The 17,399-nt window shown below is 36.6% G+C and overlaps 1 protein-coding gene and 1 long non-coding RNA gene across 2 annotated transcripts in view; one reads left to right on the top strand and one right to left on the bottom strand.

Moving 5' to 3' along the window:
* The first annotated feature begins 227 nt into the window (after nucleotides 1-227).
* LOC118559274 lies at nucleotides 228-7,756 on the top strand. The gene is made up of 2 exons (XR_004928742.1): nucleotides 228-339; nucleotides 6,755-7,756. It is a non-coding gene; the product is annotated as an uncharacterized LOC118559274 (long non-coding RNA).
* LOC105922430 overlaps nucleotides 2,708-17,399 on the bottom strand; it is an 85,016-nt gene continuing 70,324 nt past the window's right edge. The window contains exon 18 of the mRNA XM_036129966.1: nucleotides 2,708-2,907. Coding sequence (XP_035985859.1) covers nucleotides 2,749-2,907 — 159 coding nt within the window. The 3' untranslated portion in view covers nucleotides 2,708-2,748. The remainder of the gene's footprint in view (nucleotides 2,908-17,399) is intronic.

Genomic DNA, 17,399 nt, shown 5'->3' with positions numbered 1-17,399 from the left:
TTTTATTTTGAAATATTTTCCTGCACTTCCGGGCCAGCCGTGAAAGCGTCTTCGTCTTTCAATCTTAAAAAGAAAATGAAAAAAAGAATTGGCGAAATCGAAAAACTTTTTGTTTGCTGCATTTCATTCGGGGGTGTCTTCTTTTTTGTTTGCTGCATTTTATTTGCTTTTTGTTTGCCGCATTTAATTTGTGCGCGTGTCTTTTTTTTTGTTTGCATGTTTTCTCTTTTGCTGCGCATTTGCACCTGTCGGCCACCGTATGGAACAGAGTTGCAGGACTTGAGACTGACTGAGACTGAGCTGGAGTGAACACTACGGGCCGGCGACGAGAGCAGAAAGGTACGTTTAAATAAGGGTGGAACCAGGTGGAAGCAGTTGGAGTTAATTGCAGCCTGTCAGGTGAAATCGATCAGGCTGCGCAGGAACGAGAGAGAGAGGGAGAGAGGCTCAGCATGCAGCCTACAAGCTGCATCCTGACAAAATCATTTCTTAATTTTTATCTGTTTGATGTATTTTGTCATGCAGGACAGGGTTTTTAAGTTCCAAAAAATGTGAATAAATTTTTTTCAACATTGTACAATCACTATGATCAGTTCTTATGCATAATGCACAAGTAAATGTTTAACTGAGTAAAAGTATTGTTGAAATTGCACATACTTTTCTTAAAAACACTGAGGTTATTCATAATATATTGTGTAAAAGTGAAATTCGTTTAATATAAAAATCAACAAGTTCACTTTTATTAGTTCTCTTTAATCTTGCAATGAGTTTACTCGTGTGGCTCTCTTGAGATCAGATTAAGCTGTATGCAGCCCCTAAACCAAAATGAGTTTGATACCCCTGCTTTAATGAGACACTTGACAAAGTGCCTGAGTGGTCAGGGGAAATGCAGTTATACCCTTCCTCAAGTGTTGACTGAAAGAGGGCTTCTACACTTTTCTTTCAACTAGAAAAAAACATCTGTTTGCAAAAACATTTACAACCACGGCGTGGGAATTAAAATGGCACCACTCGTCATTCTTGTTAATGTCACAGTGTTTTGAAACTCCAAATGGCTAGCTAGGAGCACCGTGCATTTGTTATATGTTAAGCAGCAAACTTGAAGGCTGTACCCCGTCTTTCTGAGTTACCACCCTCCCCTTAGATTGGTAGTGTTTAAACGTTTCCCCCCACCGGGCAAAAAGGTCAAGTGGAAATTACTCACGGGCTGCAAAATTGTATCTTTTATTTTCAAAATGTTTTTAAAATAGTATTTTCTGTTTCAGTTTTACCTGCTGAACAAGAAAACTGAGTTGTACGTAATCTGTGTCCATCTACCTCTAGTTTTGAGTTTTGGTTTCGAGCTAAATATGTGCCATTCTTGAATTGAGGTTGAAGAGAAATTCTTTTCAAGGGCTTCAAATGGCCCCTGGAAATAGTTTAGGCACTCCTGCCTTGGGCCGTTGTCTACTAGGCAATCCCGTGGAGGCGGTGTGGACAACTAAAATAACATCTGCAGGTATTATAATCACAACACATGTCCTCAGCTGCGCTTCTCCCCCTGCGCCTGTTCTCCGTCTCACTCAGTGGCGTTACAAAAGAGAAGCCGGCATGCACCTATGTAAAACCCAGTAAAATAAATTAATTAATAACAGGTTTTATCTGCAGCTCATTTTCTATTGTCTCCCTAGAGAGCTTGTCCATAAATGTGAGTTGTTTCCAAAAGTTCCCGACTCCATCATTCCACTTTGTGTTACTCTACAAAGAGCAGAATGACATAAGGGAATATTGTTTTGCACAACATGATATCTAATGAAAACTAAGTTTGAATGGGTGTTTATTTAATAGCTTTTTAAAGTGAAAGTTTTAAAAGAAAAAATAATTTCATATAAGCAGGTCTGGAAATTTTTATTAAACTTGATTTTGTAAAGTGCCTTGAGATGACATGTTTCATGATTTGGCGCTATATAAATAAATTTAATTGAATTGAAAATCAGTTAAGAGACCGGTGCAAAGTCTTAAAATCATCATATCTACATGTGTGACAGCTATCCCGTCCCACAAGCACATAAGGTAATCACCTGAACCCATCAGATATTAAGCCTTTATTTAGTCTAATTGAAGCACAACTTCTCTTTTACCAGAGAGATCTGAAAGTGGGGTGGAGAACATGACAGGATACATGACAGCTATGTTTTTAATGTTGATCTCAGAAGTCTTCCTGTTGCAAAACATTAGCGTTGTTAATTAAAATTGAATATAGACTAAATATATTTTCCTTTCATTACTTGAAGTCTGAAAACACTACATATCTTTTTTTCTAATACCTACTACATGCCATTTTTATGCAAATTATGATAATTTTGTTAGTTCATAAGATAAAATCAAAAATGTCTATTTTAATCAAGCAAATACTTCTAAGTAGTGTATAAACATGTAAAAAGTTGAAGAACTTTTGCAATGGTATATTTCTTTTCTAAAATGAAAATAAAACTTAGGGATAAAGACATAAATCCAGAATCAAAAACTGTAATAATGCTTTGTATTATTTTTACCTTGGTAGAAACTGTCATGGTTTAGTTTTTGGTCTGGCTTTTTTCCTGTTTTGTTTTCAGTTCCTCCTCTCACTCAGCTCGCCCTCCACTCCCTCAGCAATCTGTCACACCTGTTAGGCACTAATTAGTTAGAACTCACTCCACCTGCCAGCCTCCCTACATATGCCTAACCCTAACCCTAACCCTTCACTGCCGGTTCGTCTTCAGTCTCCACTCACTTCACGTCTGTCAGCCTGGTTGTTCCCTGTTTCAGCTGCTGGATTTTCCTGCCACCTCTGAGCTTCAATAGGCCTCTGTTAGCTGCAGGGTTTCCTGCCTTCATCTGTGCCTCAAGTTTTGCTCGCTGCTTCATTGCCTGGATCTCCTGCTGCCCCTATACAACAGCAACCCTGCATCTCAAGAACTCTCTCCAATTCTCCAGCTCCATTTCTCATCTACATTTCTCATCTCATTCTGATTTCCTCATCCACTAATCATCTCTCTTTCAATAAACTATCAGAAAATAACTCCATTTTGTGTGTGCATTCTGGGTTCATCCAAAGACAAATTTATAACAGAAACAAGTTTGCCTTTAGCTCAAAATTAAAAACTGCATTAGATCTGCCATATTTGTTTTAAGTATGTGGGTTTAGTACGGTGAAAATATTGTGTTAAAATTAATTCAAATTAAATGTTGTCAATGCCTAACAGATAAAATAATGAGCAATGTGAGACAAGAGAAGGTGAAAAAACATCCCTGCCATTTTTAACACCAGAAGTAATTCAATCATATATTAGTCATCCATCATCTTTTTCAGTCTTCTTTTTTTTTAAAGCTGAACTCCACTGCTTTTACGAAAGCATTTCTAAGCATTACCAGAGCATAATTTGTTGTTTTAATCTTACTGCTTGCTGGATTTTTCTATGTTGTTTTAAGCAGTGTAACTACAAATAAATGTACTTTGTACAACTGAATATTGTACACACAGTTTGTGGTTTAGCAGTCATTTGTTAACCTAGCAATGTTGTTGGATTCAAACAGCATATAGGAAAACCAAAACCAGCAAGGTTAAAGCTATTGAACACAACTTCAAATATGTACTATGAACCATTACATTGCATATAATCCGTAAATACACACACACACACATTTGTATATGTAAATTTTATAATGTTTCAACTAACTTAATAAATCAAACTAATCTCTGTGACAAGACATAAACTCTTGTAAAATGGAGCCAAGATGAACAGGAATGGAATTTTTTAACCACTTTTCTTCGTGTATAATGTGCACAGATGCAACTGAGAACACGTGAATGCTAGCCAACTTACAATTGCCTTTGGAGTTCCATGAATGCAACTGTATTACGGAAGCTGCAAAGAACTGTCTGGCAAAACAAAACAAATAAATTCCCTCTGTTTCAAAATGTGAAATTAAGATAAGATAAGATAGTCTTTATTGATCTCACAATGGAGAAATTCACTCGTCACATCGGCTCATACAAGAAGGTGCAGAGTAGGGAAGGTGCATTCAGTTATATACAGTGAATCTTCATATCTACAATGGATCAAAAGAATAATTGCAAAAACCCTTTTATTCATTCATGTATTTGATGCAGTGATGGACTAACGATTGTATCATGAAATCTAATTGTTATAAGCAGGAAAGTTAAACATATTGAAAAAGTCCTTACTTGTCTGGCAATAGATGTATTCCTGTGACTAGAGTTCACTGTAGCCAAAGCCTGGAGGACACAAAGACGTATCTTAAAAATACCTACCCATGAAGAAATAGGCTACTTCAGACACCAGAAGTCTGGTTTTATTGCTAAATAGCACAAAAAATAAATTTAATCACAGATTTGGATCGATGCTCTCATGGAACTAACATTGGGAAATGTGGTAGCAACCCCAACAATACTCAGTTTTTGAGATTGCAAACATTTTAAATTGCAACTATAAATCACGATTCACTTCATAACCCCTCTAAAAACCACAATAACAATAAAAAAATTAGCTAATTCCCCATTTTTCTTTGGAAGGGAAACTACAAAATTTCAACATTTCTTTTTAACATCCGTGCCATTGCTTCTGTTGCTGTCAGTCTGATGGTTTAACAAGAAATATCTATATTTGTACAACCTAGAAGAATCATGGAAGATTTATCTAACTGGGAGATTTACCTGTTTTATTTAGAATCAGGTATTTATAGTTTGTGAGATACCTTTGTTTTTTACAATGGGTGGATGGTTTGTTTAAAAGTCTTTCCCCTGTTAAACCGATGTTTACCTGCCTTGCATGTTTATAGCGTATGAAGTAACATTATAAAAAGAAAGTTCAAGTTTAATGCATCTGGTACTGTATTTCAAAGTTGACTGCTATAGATTTGTTTATTACAAAAATACAAGTGCACCGACTTAGAGACCTGTACGCTGCACATTTACCACAGCGCTACAAAAAATATAGAGGTCCTATGCAAATGTTGCATAGGACCTATGCAGGTACCCTTTGCAGTCACTCTGTCTGCACAAATGAAGAGAAATTCGCCTTGTCATGCTAAATACTTAGCCTGATAAGGGTGTGTGACTTATTTTGTGAATAATTTGGGCAATAACTATTTTCTTACTCAGGGGCATTCATTAATGGACTGTGCATAATTATTAAACTTTCCACCCAATATTGTCAGTCAAAGAATAATTTGGAAAAATAAAAACAGAGTGGCAACGCCTTTAATCGTCCAACAAGAAACATGTTCAACTTTCTAAAGTGATTGCAAATAGTGATCTATTCCCTCTTATATTGAAAAAAGGTTTGTTATACCCTGTGGTGCAATTGTGCATCTGCATTTTGTTTCAATAACATAGGAAAACCATGGGAAAATAATGCTCACAGCAAAGGTCCTAATATAACATTTGTTAATCTCGCACTATGTCATACACATTCTTTTCTGATGCCAACATGCTGGATTTCTTAAAACTGCAAATACAAGTGACTGTAAAGCCTACTCTTTGATTAAGCCTGGTAATAATAATAGTACTTGGGGGCACTCACAGTTGCCAAATGGTCAGTAGATGCTTAAATATGAAAAAGTTAAACATGATTGTAATGTCCCAGAAAAAAATCATGTACAATTCCTGACGTTGCAGGTCACTGCATTCCACACCTTATACACATGCACTATTCAGAATAGATAAAACAGGAATGAATGTTCAGCAAATGTTCTGAATGTTCTTTTTTAATTTTGTTCGAAGGCCTGATGGGCTCCGTACATTACATTTAAGAAAATTGTGATTTTGTTAAGCTGTACAGGAGCTGTAAAGGTGAGTTGATGTAAAGAAAGGGATGTTTTAAATCAATATGCTGTCCTATATCTGTTATCTAGAGGAGCTCTGAGTGAACCGTGCCTGGTATGTTTGGCAATTTGTCTCCATCATTCCAAATGGTTAAGAAAGTACATACAGCAAAAGTTAATGCATGCAGACTTGAATTAGAATAAGATCTATTAACCATGAATGTGAAGTCAAATGAGGGGGAAAAAAAATCCACTGTGTTTCACACGGACTTAAAAGAGGGACAGACAACAAGGAAGAGAGAGCAGAAAAGAAAGCAAGCCAGACAAAGAGGACGGAAGTTTGGGGGACTCTTGTGATCAGAGATCCTGGTCAATTTGTGCAGAAGAGGACAAATCTGTAGACAAGCAGAGAGGCAGCCGTTAAGACAAGCTGTAATGTCTCTGAAATGAGACTGCAAGGTTACCCATGTTCCTCCAGCAGGGCCTCCTGATTTGCCAGCTGATAGAATTATTATTACTATGTCTACATATTTTAGGTTATTTACTATTTTCATTTCATTTATCATATATATTTACTCTTTACTACTAAGAAGTTTTAAGGTTTTAGATCTCTCTCTTATATTTGCAGAAGGCCTGCAGAAAGCAGAGAAATATGTTGTGACTATGATCAGTGTTTTTATGAACTCTATTCAGCCATCTGGAGTGCTGCACTGTGTGAACTGCTTGGTTTTATCTGGAAGGTCACAGTTATTTTGCTTATCCCTACCCCTTAGATTCAAAATGGAACCAGGGATTCCCTTTCCTAATAAATAGAGAGGGGGTGACGGATTTGCTTCAGATCGGATTTGGACATCTGTATTAAGCATCTCTGTTCGATCTCCTTGCAAGATTATTTGAAAATCAATCTCATTGTTGTCTCTCCTTCTTGTGTTGTTAATGAATGTTTTAGGTGTTTGAACCTGACATTTAATTGGTCCTTCGAGCCGGATCCCAACATACAGGAGGATTTCCTCTGGGTGAGGTGAACCGGGTGAAAAGTCAGTGATCACTGCATTCAGATCCTTTTCCAAGGGCCTAGTCCATCTCGCCTCTGGGTTTCTGACTGTTGACGGGAAGTCCGAGGGAGGATTGGCAGCAGTGGTGAGTGGATTTGTTTTTTTAAAGGTATAAATGAGTACCTGAGAGGTATTGCGCGTAGAAGGGATAACGGAGTCCGAGAAAGTCCGTGATAACAAACCCTATCATCCTTGGCACTGATAGGTACACTAAGGGGTAACAGAGCCCAAAAGGTCTGTGAATCGAAGGGGTAACAGAGCCCAAAAAGTCTGTGTAGAAAAAAAACTAAATAGGATAACGGCGTCCTGATAATAGGCCGTGTAATTCGAGGCAGGGCGGCAGAGTCCTACAAAACTAACGTCTGCATTGTGTGTTTGTGTGTTTGTGTGTATGACTGGAAAATTAAATACCACTAGGTATTTTCTTTTCATTTAAAAACAGTGGGATTGTAAGTAACAAGCCTTTGTGGAGGTCTAGCAAGAATTCTCCACTCGAAAGAGTTGAAGTGAGAATTACCACAACAGGTATTTTATTGTTACCCCACGGTGTAAAACTCCCAGCCTATAGAACATCCTATGTGTTACAGGACTGGATCAAATTTATAAAAATGGGAAAGGGACAAAGGAAAACGTTGAAACAGCTCCAGAGTAAAGACTGGAAATTCATTGACCAGCAGGGCCCTGATAAAATAAAACCTTTAGCTTCATGGGTAAAATAATACAATGCAGGTTTAAGGGGTGATTTAACAAACAAAAATAGCTAAAATTCCAGGAAGGTATTATTAATAAATGAAGAGATTTAAAAGGGGATCCCACAGAAACATTTTGGGAGTTTTTGAAAACACAGCGGTTAGTCAAGGAGGTATTTAAAGGTCCCGTAGAGAAAAAAAAACAAAGTGTCGCAGAAGACTCTTTTCGCGCAAGCTGTCTGTCTGATATGTTTTTGTTCTTGTTATATCTTGTCCAACGTAATGTGTCGTTTAATGGGATCATTGCATGAAAGGAGAGAATGTTTGAACCCACAGCGCTTGAGAGTGTGTGTGCGCGAGAGTGGGTCTGTGTGTGTAAATCTGCGTATATGTGTGTGCGTATGTGTGGCTCAGAATAGCGTCTGAGTGAAGAGATTTACAGTGGAAAGTACTGTGTGGAGTTGATCTTCGTGAAGGGAGAATTTGGCCAGAATAGTGGTAAAAAGTTATTATAGTTGATATTTGGCAGGGGATTAAACATTTCTTTGAGACAACTGAAAAAGAAAAAAGAAAAATATATATATATTTTTGTACAAGCATAATTTTTACTAGTGTCATTTATTGCAAAATTGCATATTAAGAATCCCAAATGAGCTTTAATACTTTGAGTAATAAAAAGATAAAATACACGATTAATTGAAATAATAAAATTAATAGTTTGACAGCCTTAGTTTAGAGATAATACACCTGATATTATCATATATCTGGTTGAAAAAAGAAAAGCGAAAATTGAATAAAAAAGGGAAACGGAAACGGAACTAAAAGGACGTTGCATCGGGGAAGCGTTTACATAGGGGGACCAACTAGACACTTTCGTTGTGGATAAAAGTGTTCTGAACTGCGACGTATAACTTTCAAAAATGGATAAGCGTCCAGGTGTCTGCAAGACAAAGAGTTGCACCCTTGCGGGGCTGAAGCGTAAAACCGTGTTTGGACGAAACATTCGGGGGTCTTAGCCAGCGCACGCTTTCCACTTTTTAAACTAAGCGGGAACTTAACACGTTGAAAACATCTTTCAGCGTTGCCATAGATGTTTTGAAAAATATTAAAAACATAGATCTGTCTGTGTAAGATAATGAAAAAAAACAGGCCTTCGTCTGTTTGTTTTTTCTGAATGTCATCATTTCTATGTAACTGTATGTATGTATCTATTTAACTAAACGTTCGTCTGGGTGAACTTATAAATCATGGTTTCAAAGATGTTCATTTGTTTTGGGAGAACTGCAGCTCCCTAATCCAAATGACATTTTTAAGCATGAACTATGTTAAATAAAACTAAAGAAGGGAAAAAAGTTTGTTTTTTTAACATTAAATATCAGGGCCGAATTAAATTGATACACGGAGAGATTAAAATGGTTTAAACGAAAAATATTTCAGCTTTGTTAGAAAATTGTAACAGGCAATGAGCTGTACATAAAAGGTTGTTGGGTTTACTCCACTACAGAATTAGGCAGTGACCCCATCATTTGTTTGAGCCCTAAAGTAATATAAACTCACTAAAATCTTATTGCTTATAACAATAGTGATTCATCACAAACCAGTCCATTTGAAAGAAGTTTAGAAATACATGATCTTTGATTTAAATATTTGTAAAAATAAAAAAAACTGTGCTTTGGCTTTGATCAAACCTGTATGGAACTACATATGGTTGCTTTTCTAAGGGTTTTCTATTCATTTATTTTATTTCTTTTTACTTGGGATTTGAATGCAACTAATGAGAAATTTTGAAAAGTGTCAAAATATCAGAAGGCCACGTTACACGCGTCCTCAGTTACAAAATCATCTGATGTTATTAGTTATGCTAAACTGAGGTGAACCTCAGAGGGACAGTTTAACCTGAAACAGGACAATAGATATGATAAACAAATCTGACCATGATGTAAACATCTGAATGTTATGGCAAGGCTGGGTCTGTGTGTTCTGGCCTGGGAGCACGAAAACTATGTCAGAGGGGAAAAAATAAAATAAAGCCAGCTTCTGAAGGGTTAAATTCTAATTCTAATCTTGGGTTGTTTTGGGTAGCCTTCTCAATGTGCTTACGGGGAAAACTCTTATCATTTATAGAGAAACACTAGAAGCTCAGAAACCTAAAAGACAAAATCATTGCTTTAAGGTTTAACGCTTGACCAATTGAGATTTGGGAAGTTATGTATAAATAAAGATATTACTAACAGCAAATACACATGGTCAATGGACCAGAAGGATATCAAAAGTTTGTAATAAGTCAAAAACCTATGTCCAGGCCCGTATTAAGACAATGTGGTGCCCCTGGGCACTATACCTCAACCCCCCCCCCCCCCATCAGACATAATCAAGGGGATTTCTGTAATGTAATTTACTATTTACTAACTTACACAACTACATGTAGGCATATGAGCAGTGAGCAATATTCAAATATCTCATTTTAAAATGTTGAAATCAAAAAGCACAGCTTTTGATGTCTGTTCATTTTGGATTAATTTTCTGTAGCGTTAAAAAAGACGATACATTTGAACGTACTTGTGGACCAGCTCAACTATGACAGATTGGGGAGGGGGAGTGATAGATCATGTAGCCTAATCTTGATTTATTTATCATTTTTTATTATTGTGACATCAGTGTTCACAAAATGAATAATGCATGGTCAATTTCAAGTAAATAATATAACAATTTATGAAAAATATATTTTTAAAGCATGTGTCATGTGGTGCCCCCCCCCCCATCCCCATGCCTGGTGCCCCTGGGCACTGGCCCACTGGCCCTTATGGATAATCCGGCCCTGCTATGTCATATTGAAAATACATAATTGTGCTCCTTGGGAGACAAATTTGTTTTTTTGGTTATTTATTTTGTTTTGATTTTTTTTCTTTTAGAGATGTTTTGAACAGAGTTTCAAAAGAAAGGTGGTGTCTTAAAAATGTTTGTTGCTTTATGCTATACACAGTTCTGTCTTTCTGCTTCTTTTTCTTTGCAAAGAAACCTGGTCAATATGATAGGAATGTGCTAACATAGAGATTTAGTCTCTTTTTAGACATTCTCAGATGCGAGTGAATACCAAAACGGTGCTGCAGTGACATGAGAGCTGATCCATGGGACAAAAGAGAAAAGGTGATGTCATTGACTTCAGCCTGATCCAGTTTTGAGTTTTATTTTGTCAGAGGCAAAGTTTGATTTATTTTTTAAATTACTTTATTTCTTTTATGTTTGTCATGTTAGAGGGAACACAGCGGTTAAAATGTTTGTGACTGCTTTGCTGTGATTTCTTTTCAACCTATGGAGCGTTTATTTGGCAAAAAATGCTGGCAGAATTCATTCTGTTTGCAGGCGTGAGGACTGGAGGATGGGCTGTTGAAGGGAAGGAGAATGTTGTGCTTAAGTCAGACATTGGACTGAAAATGGACAATGAAGGACTATGACTGAAGCATCGGACAACCTTCGACAACAAACACAGATGAGTTCTGCAGACACGACTTCATGCATTTCACTTCAGATTTTCTTGTACACAATTAAAACAAAACACACATTGCGAAACATATTAACATTATGTAAAGATGAAAACTTTTAAAGAAGCAACTTGATGGAATCATAGAGCAACCTAATAAATTAATTGTGTATTATATCAACAGTTGTATAAATAAATTAATTAATTGGTTTTTACTATATAAGCAGAGTAACCTGAACTTTTAAATTGAAATTTAATTTAATGAACATCTTAGAGTAAGCAGATTTCTGCCAATCCAGCAGGCATCAATAAAACAGTAACAAAAGGTTACTGGCTAAAATGGATAAGGTTGCAATATAATTAGCATAATGACACATCCTACTAACTAACATGGGTAGATTTAGGATTAAAGCATCAGTGTAAAATGGTTACAATATTTATGGAGATTTAATATCTCTCGACTAGAACAAATAACTCAATAGTTCTTTTAACTGGTTGTTAAAACATCCTAAGGGGAAGAACACATAAAACAGAGGTTAGCTAATTGTTAACCTGAAGGCTTTTAGATCAGGATAATTTAATGGTTATTCTCTTACATACAGAAAAGAAGTAAGATTTATTTAATTAGATTAAATTATGGAGACATTTTGGATCTGGTCAGGATTGCTGGGGATGAATGAAGGTTTTCTCTGAGGAACATTAAAGCAGCAAAAGACATCCCACATTGGAACTCCTGTTGTGTAAAGAACATCTTGAAAGGCACGTAAGGTGAGATCCTTACAATGAGAGACGTTCCACACAGGGGGGTGTGGAGACCCCTGGGGCATGGCACCCAGGACGAGCTGTTGTAAACTTGACACAGCTGGTGGAACCAGGTTGGAACCAAGGGAGACTATGACGTTGTCCCACAGGTTACCTGACACCTAACACTGACTGTAAAGGGTTCTGGGTTTTCAGAGTTGCTGAAAACAGAAAGCTTCAGAGAACCTTAACCTTTCCTGACCAGGCACTCAGAACACATAGATCATAGATCAGATTACCAAGGCCTAGACAAATAGGAACGCAGAGACGCGTTCATCCAATAACTTCTTAATCAAAGTCCTTAATCCTCAGTTAAATAATGACAAATAATCACATGTGTGGTTTACTTTATTTTAAGATTAAATTGGGAACTAATTCTGATTTGCTTAAGTAGCTTTAGTTGTTCAACAATGTTAGAACGTTTTCAAAAAGCTCTCCTGCTTACTGCTTTGTTTTGAAGAACCTTGGCATCCTTGAACGGTAACAGCTTGGTATAAATATTTTGTCTTTTCTGTGCAGAACAGCACCTCACTTTCTTTCTTTTAGAAAAAAGAGAGAGAGAGAGAAAGAGGGAAAAGGCTTTCACGTGGAAAGGCTTCCTTTTTCTCAGTTGGGGTTTTAAAATAAAACGGGAAATGACATGAAACAAATATGTTGATAAAATTATGTTGCAGAGAACTTCAACTGTCAGACAATGAAAGTTAAGGCAAACATTGGATGCATTCTGTTAAGAATTATTAGGAAACTACTGCAAACACATTTGAACTTAAAGATTACTCTTTTAATTAATAATTAAATTGCAGAATTCTGAAAGCTAAATAATTGTGCACGGAAATATCTTGAATGTGAAAGTGCTTGGAGGATATTTTTAATAAATTACACATGAATGGGGTTTTTGATAAGAACACTAATTACACCTTGTTTCTGTTCTCCAGTGGAAACAAGGACTCGTGTCTGCAGACCATCTTCACAAAGTGTTTTATTAGAGAGAAATGCAAAATAAAATGCTCATTGCCCAAGCCAGAACTGAACATTCATTACCATCCAGCTCAATCGTCCAGCCTGCGAGGGGAAAACAAGAAGAGGACTGGGGATGAAGAAGCCAGAGAACTCTGATTTCTTATTCTTCAACGGGAGGAGTTGCCTGAAGAGACACTAAGCGCGATTAGATTATTTTCTGCCTTGTGCCCTGAAAGGCCTGAAGGCTTTCTTAACTTTGCGTTCTTGATGTTTTGGACTCTTCTCATATTGTGTTACTGTTTGTTTAACTGCTCTGTTCTACTGACTTACTTTGATTTTTTTTGTGTGTTAAGACATCTACACTGTGATGTTGCATTATGTTCAATATGATTTATGGTAAAGGATGGAAACTGTTTGCTTCAGACACACAAAGACCTACGGTTTATGCAATTTTTTGATTTGATATAGGAAGAACCAGGGTCTGATTGGCTCTAAAGATCCTTTAATATTAGCTGGTAATGGTAACTCCTAGTTTCAATACAGGGACTTCTCGCTCAGGATTGGCCGAGAGCGGGATTTCACCTGGGGTCAAATCAGTTTTTATCATCTTTTAGATAGGATGAATTTTTCTGATGACAAAGACCCAGCCTGCCCTCTGATGCCCCTCAGTGGTACTCCTGGATTTGTAAGGTATGAAAGTGATGGACGATTGTCCATGGGAATGGTAAATGGAGAACCAAGTAAGGGGTTTTACAGGGTAGGGGAAGAGTATACGGATTCAACCTTGGTTACTGAACAGTTTTTTCTTATCTAGTCTAATGTAAAATTCAAATAATGTGCGCATAGGGACCTAAAACAGGCCTTACTTAATTAAATGAACCCTAAATTGTAAATAAAAGCTAAACCTTTCTTATTGTGTGATACAACTCTATGAAGCATTCATGTTGATCTGTACTAAAAGTTACAGCACTGCCCGGTTCCAACACGGGAACCTTCAATGTTGTGGAAAATATTATTCAGCTGTACGGAAGTTCGCGGTTGAACCAAAGGACTGTATTAATAAGCTGCTACTTTTTAAAAGAAAGAAAACATCATGAACGATTGAAGTGAGATGAGAAAAAGAGTATATTAAATGATAACAGGGGGGAATGATAGAATTATTATTACTATGTCTACATATTTTAGGTTATTTACTATTTTCATTTCATTTATCATATATATTTACTCTTTACTACTAAGAAGTTTTAAGGTTTTAGATCTCTCTCTTATATTTGCAGAAGGCCTGCAGAAAGCAGAGAAATATGTTGTGACTATGATCAGTGTTTTTATGAACTCTATTCAACCATCTGGAGTGCTGCACTGTGTGAACTGCTTGGTTTTATCTGGAAGGTCACAGTTATTTTGCTTATCCCTACCCCTTAGATTCAAAATGGAACCAGGGATTCCCTTTCCTAATAAATAGAGAGGGGGCGACGGATTTGCTTCAGATCAGATTTGGACATCTGTATTAAGCATCTCTGTTCGATCTCCTTGCAAGATTATTTGAAAATCAATCTCATTGTTGTCTCTCCTTCTTGTGTTGTTAATGAATGTTTTAGGTGTTTGAACCTGACACCAGCCCATTAACAGCAACACCTGAACTGAAGAGGTGGATTGTGGTGAAGTTTGGCATTGATTGATTGATTGATTTTATGATTGAACTGATTGTTGTGTTGTTGAATAGTGGATTTGGATGTTAAGTTTAACAATTAATTAACTTAGTATCTTGTGAGAAAGAATTACAACTGGAAACTATATTTATAAAATGAATATTTATGACTAATATTGAAAAGTAGATATTTGTATATTTAAAAAAATTTAATTGTGTAATTGTAAATATTTATTCGAAATGTATTTTAAAGTTAAAGAACTTAAGTTTAGTTAGTTAGTTCATTTAACTTTGATTACTTTGTGGGGTTGATTCACAGTGGTTTGCTTTGTATTTATATAGTTTACCATTTCTTTTGTAGTTTAAGTGGAATTCATTTAAGTAAATTAACTTATGGATTAGTAATTGTTTGTTTTTTCTTCTTTTGGGCTTGTTTAAAGGTTTTTACCTGTTTCTGGACCAATTTTGCACATGTCCTGATATTCACCAAATAAATGGAGGATAAAAGACGGAAAACTGCGTGGTCCTTTGAGTAAAACCCTGTTGATAAAAGTCTACATGAATTTATCCATCCCTTTTCAAGTGGGGAAGCTGCACAGATTAAAAAAGAACTTGACAATGAATCATTGTTCTACCCGTCTTTCTCTCTGGAATTAAATGACTGGATTTTAAGGGATTTCAAATAGTCCTCTTTTGACTTTTGCAAAAACTCTCCAGCAAAAAAGTATGTGAATACTTAAAATAAAACACATAGGAATAGTTTTGAACAATTAGCCTACAAACCTAAAAACGTGGGTAAACTCTGTGACTCTGTGTTGTGCTTGACGTTGTGCGAGTTTGTTTGCCGGTGGTGAGAGTGACTTAAACATAACCAGTGAGGGAAGGTTGTACGGTACATTTATACCATTATTCTTCCTCAAACCTTGCACCGTGTTATATTTAAAACACATTTAATTTTAGCTCAATAGACTCCAGGGGATCCTCCATATGAAGAAGGTATTCCATGGTCTACAAACCCTTTTATTTCCTTGTAGATGTAATTCATTAGCAGATAGCCGCAATTTTCTTGCTTAATTTTTTAACCTGACTTCTAGTATCTGTCCTGATGCATCAATCTGGGCTGACTCTTTAGTGCTTTTTTTTTTTTATTCAATTCAATTTTATTGATATAGCACCAATTCATGAAACATGTCATCTCAAGACACTTTACAAAGTAAAAATCAATCAGATTATACAGATTGGGTCAGATTATACAGATTGTTCAAAAAATATCCTGGGAACCAGTTGATTGCATCAAAGTCCCGACAAGCAGCATTCACTCCTGGAGAAGCGTAGAGCTACAGGGAGAGCCGTCTGCATTGTTGATGGCTTTGCAGCAATCCCTCATACTAAGCAAGCATGAAGCGATTAAAGTCTGTCTTGACACTTGCTGCACTAGGGCTAATTTGGAGTGACATTAAAGGAAGCAGATGGGACTGATTGTTCAGCCGTCAGAGAGGGCAAAGACAAGGCGCAATCTCTGCACTCTAGATGCAGATATGTGAAGTTGATTCTCACAGACAAACTGTGTAAGATGTTACATTATTGCTTTGTGTGTATATACTGTACAGGCCAAGCTCTTTACTGTCTGTTTTGGACATTTTTTGTTTCTGACCAACTACATGGATAAAGAAGATGCTTGGTGTTGTAAATAAAATCTAAGCGTAACAAATTTATCTAAATGTGAGGTTCTCACACAAACAATCAAGTTCAATATATATATATATATATATATATATATATATATATATATATATATATATCGGGGCGACTGTGGCTTGGTGGGTTGAGTAGTCGTCTGGCAATCTGAGGGTTGTGGGATCGATTCCAGCTTCCCCCTGCCACATGTCGATGTGCCCCTGGGCAAGGCACTTAACCCCAAGTTGCCTACCGAGCTGTGTCTCGGTGTATAAATGTGTGTGCGTTAGTGAGAGCGACTGGGTGAATGTGGCTATAGTGTACAGCGCTTTGGGTGGTCAGCATGACTGGAAAAGCGCTATATAAGTTCAGTCCATTTACCATTTATATATATATATATATATTTTTTTTTTTTTAGTTTGGAAGCAGAATGAATGGCGAGTTGATCCAAACCCACACCGCAATGTGGAAAATGTGTATGGAACTGCAGAATTAGACTTGTAAAATGGAACATGGTAAAACTTTTTAGATTTCTCCCATGAAACACAAAAACATTCACAGAGGAAGGGCAGTAAAAGAAAGCCTGTCTGAGCTTACTCAAAGCTGCATGCTGCTGTAACACTAATATTTATGACATCTAAAGCAAAACGTTTTATTTATAAAGAGGACAATAATTCTTTCTGCAAGTTTTGTGCACACATAAAATATTGGAATATGGTAAAACAAGATCGACCAACAGGATATCATTCAGATAAGTAACCAAGGGCCCTTGGTAACACTGAAGGAGCTCCAGAAATCTGCAGCTCAGGTGGGAGAATATGTAGATAAGACAAGCATTGGTTGTGGATCAAACCAATCTACCATTTATGGTGAAACAGCAAGAAGAAAACCACTATTGAGAGGAGGACATAAGATGTTGTTTGTGTTTTACTCAAAGCTGCATGCTGCTGTAACACTAATTAATATCCATGACGTCCAAAGCAAAACATTTTATTATAAAAGAGGAAATTAAACCTTTCTGCAGGTTATGCGCACATATAAAATATTGGAACAGCAAAGACTACGCTATAGAATTAAGAAATCGGGCATTTTAGTACCTCATCCGTCTCCACACAACTGTTTAACAGAGCACTAAAACTGCAATCCTCAGGTTTCAAAAACAAGGTGTACTAAACTTTCTAAACTGTGTTTCAAAGACTTGGCGAGGAAAGTCCACGGTTTATCTGACAAATCCAACTGTAAAAACTTTTGAAACTGCACCAGTTTTATCATTGTCTTGTTTT

This window comes from Fundulus heteroclitus, unplaced genomic scaffold (genome assembly GCF_011125445.2).
Source record: "Fundulus heteroclitus isolate FHET01 unplaced genomic scaffold, MU-UCD_Fhet_4.1 scaffold_261, whole genome shotgun sequence".
In the NCBI taxonomy this organism is placed as follows: Eukaryota; Metazoa; Chordata; class Actinopteri; order Cyprinodontiformes; family Fundulidae; genus Fundulus; species Fundulus heteroclitus.
Note: the sequence above shows the minus strand (reverse complement) of the source record. Positions and strands in the feature narration are given on the sequence as shown.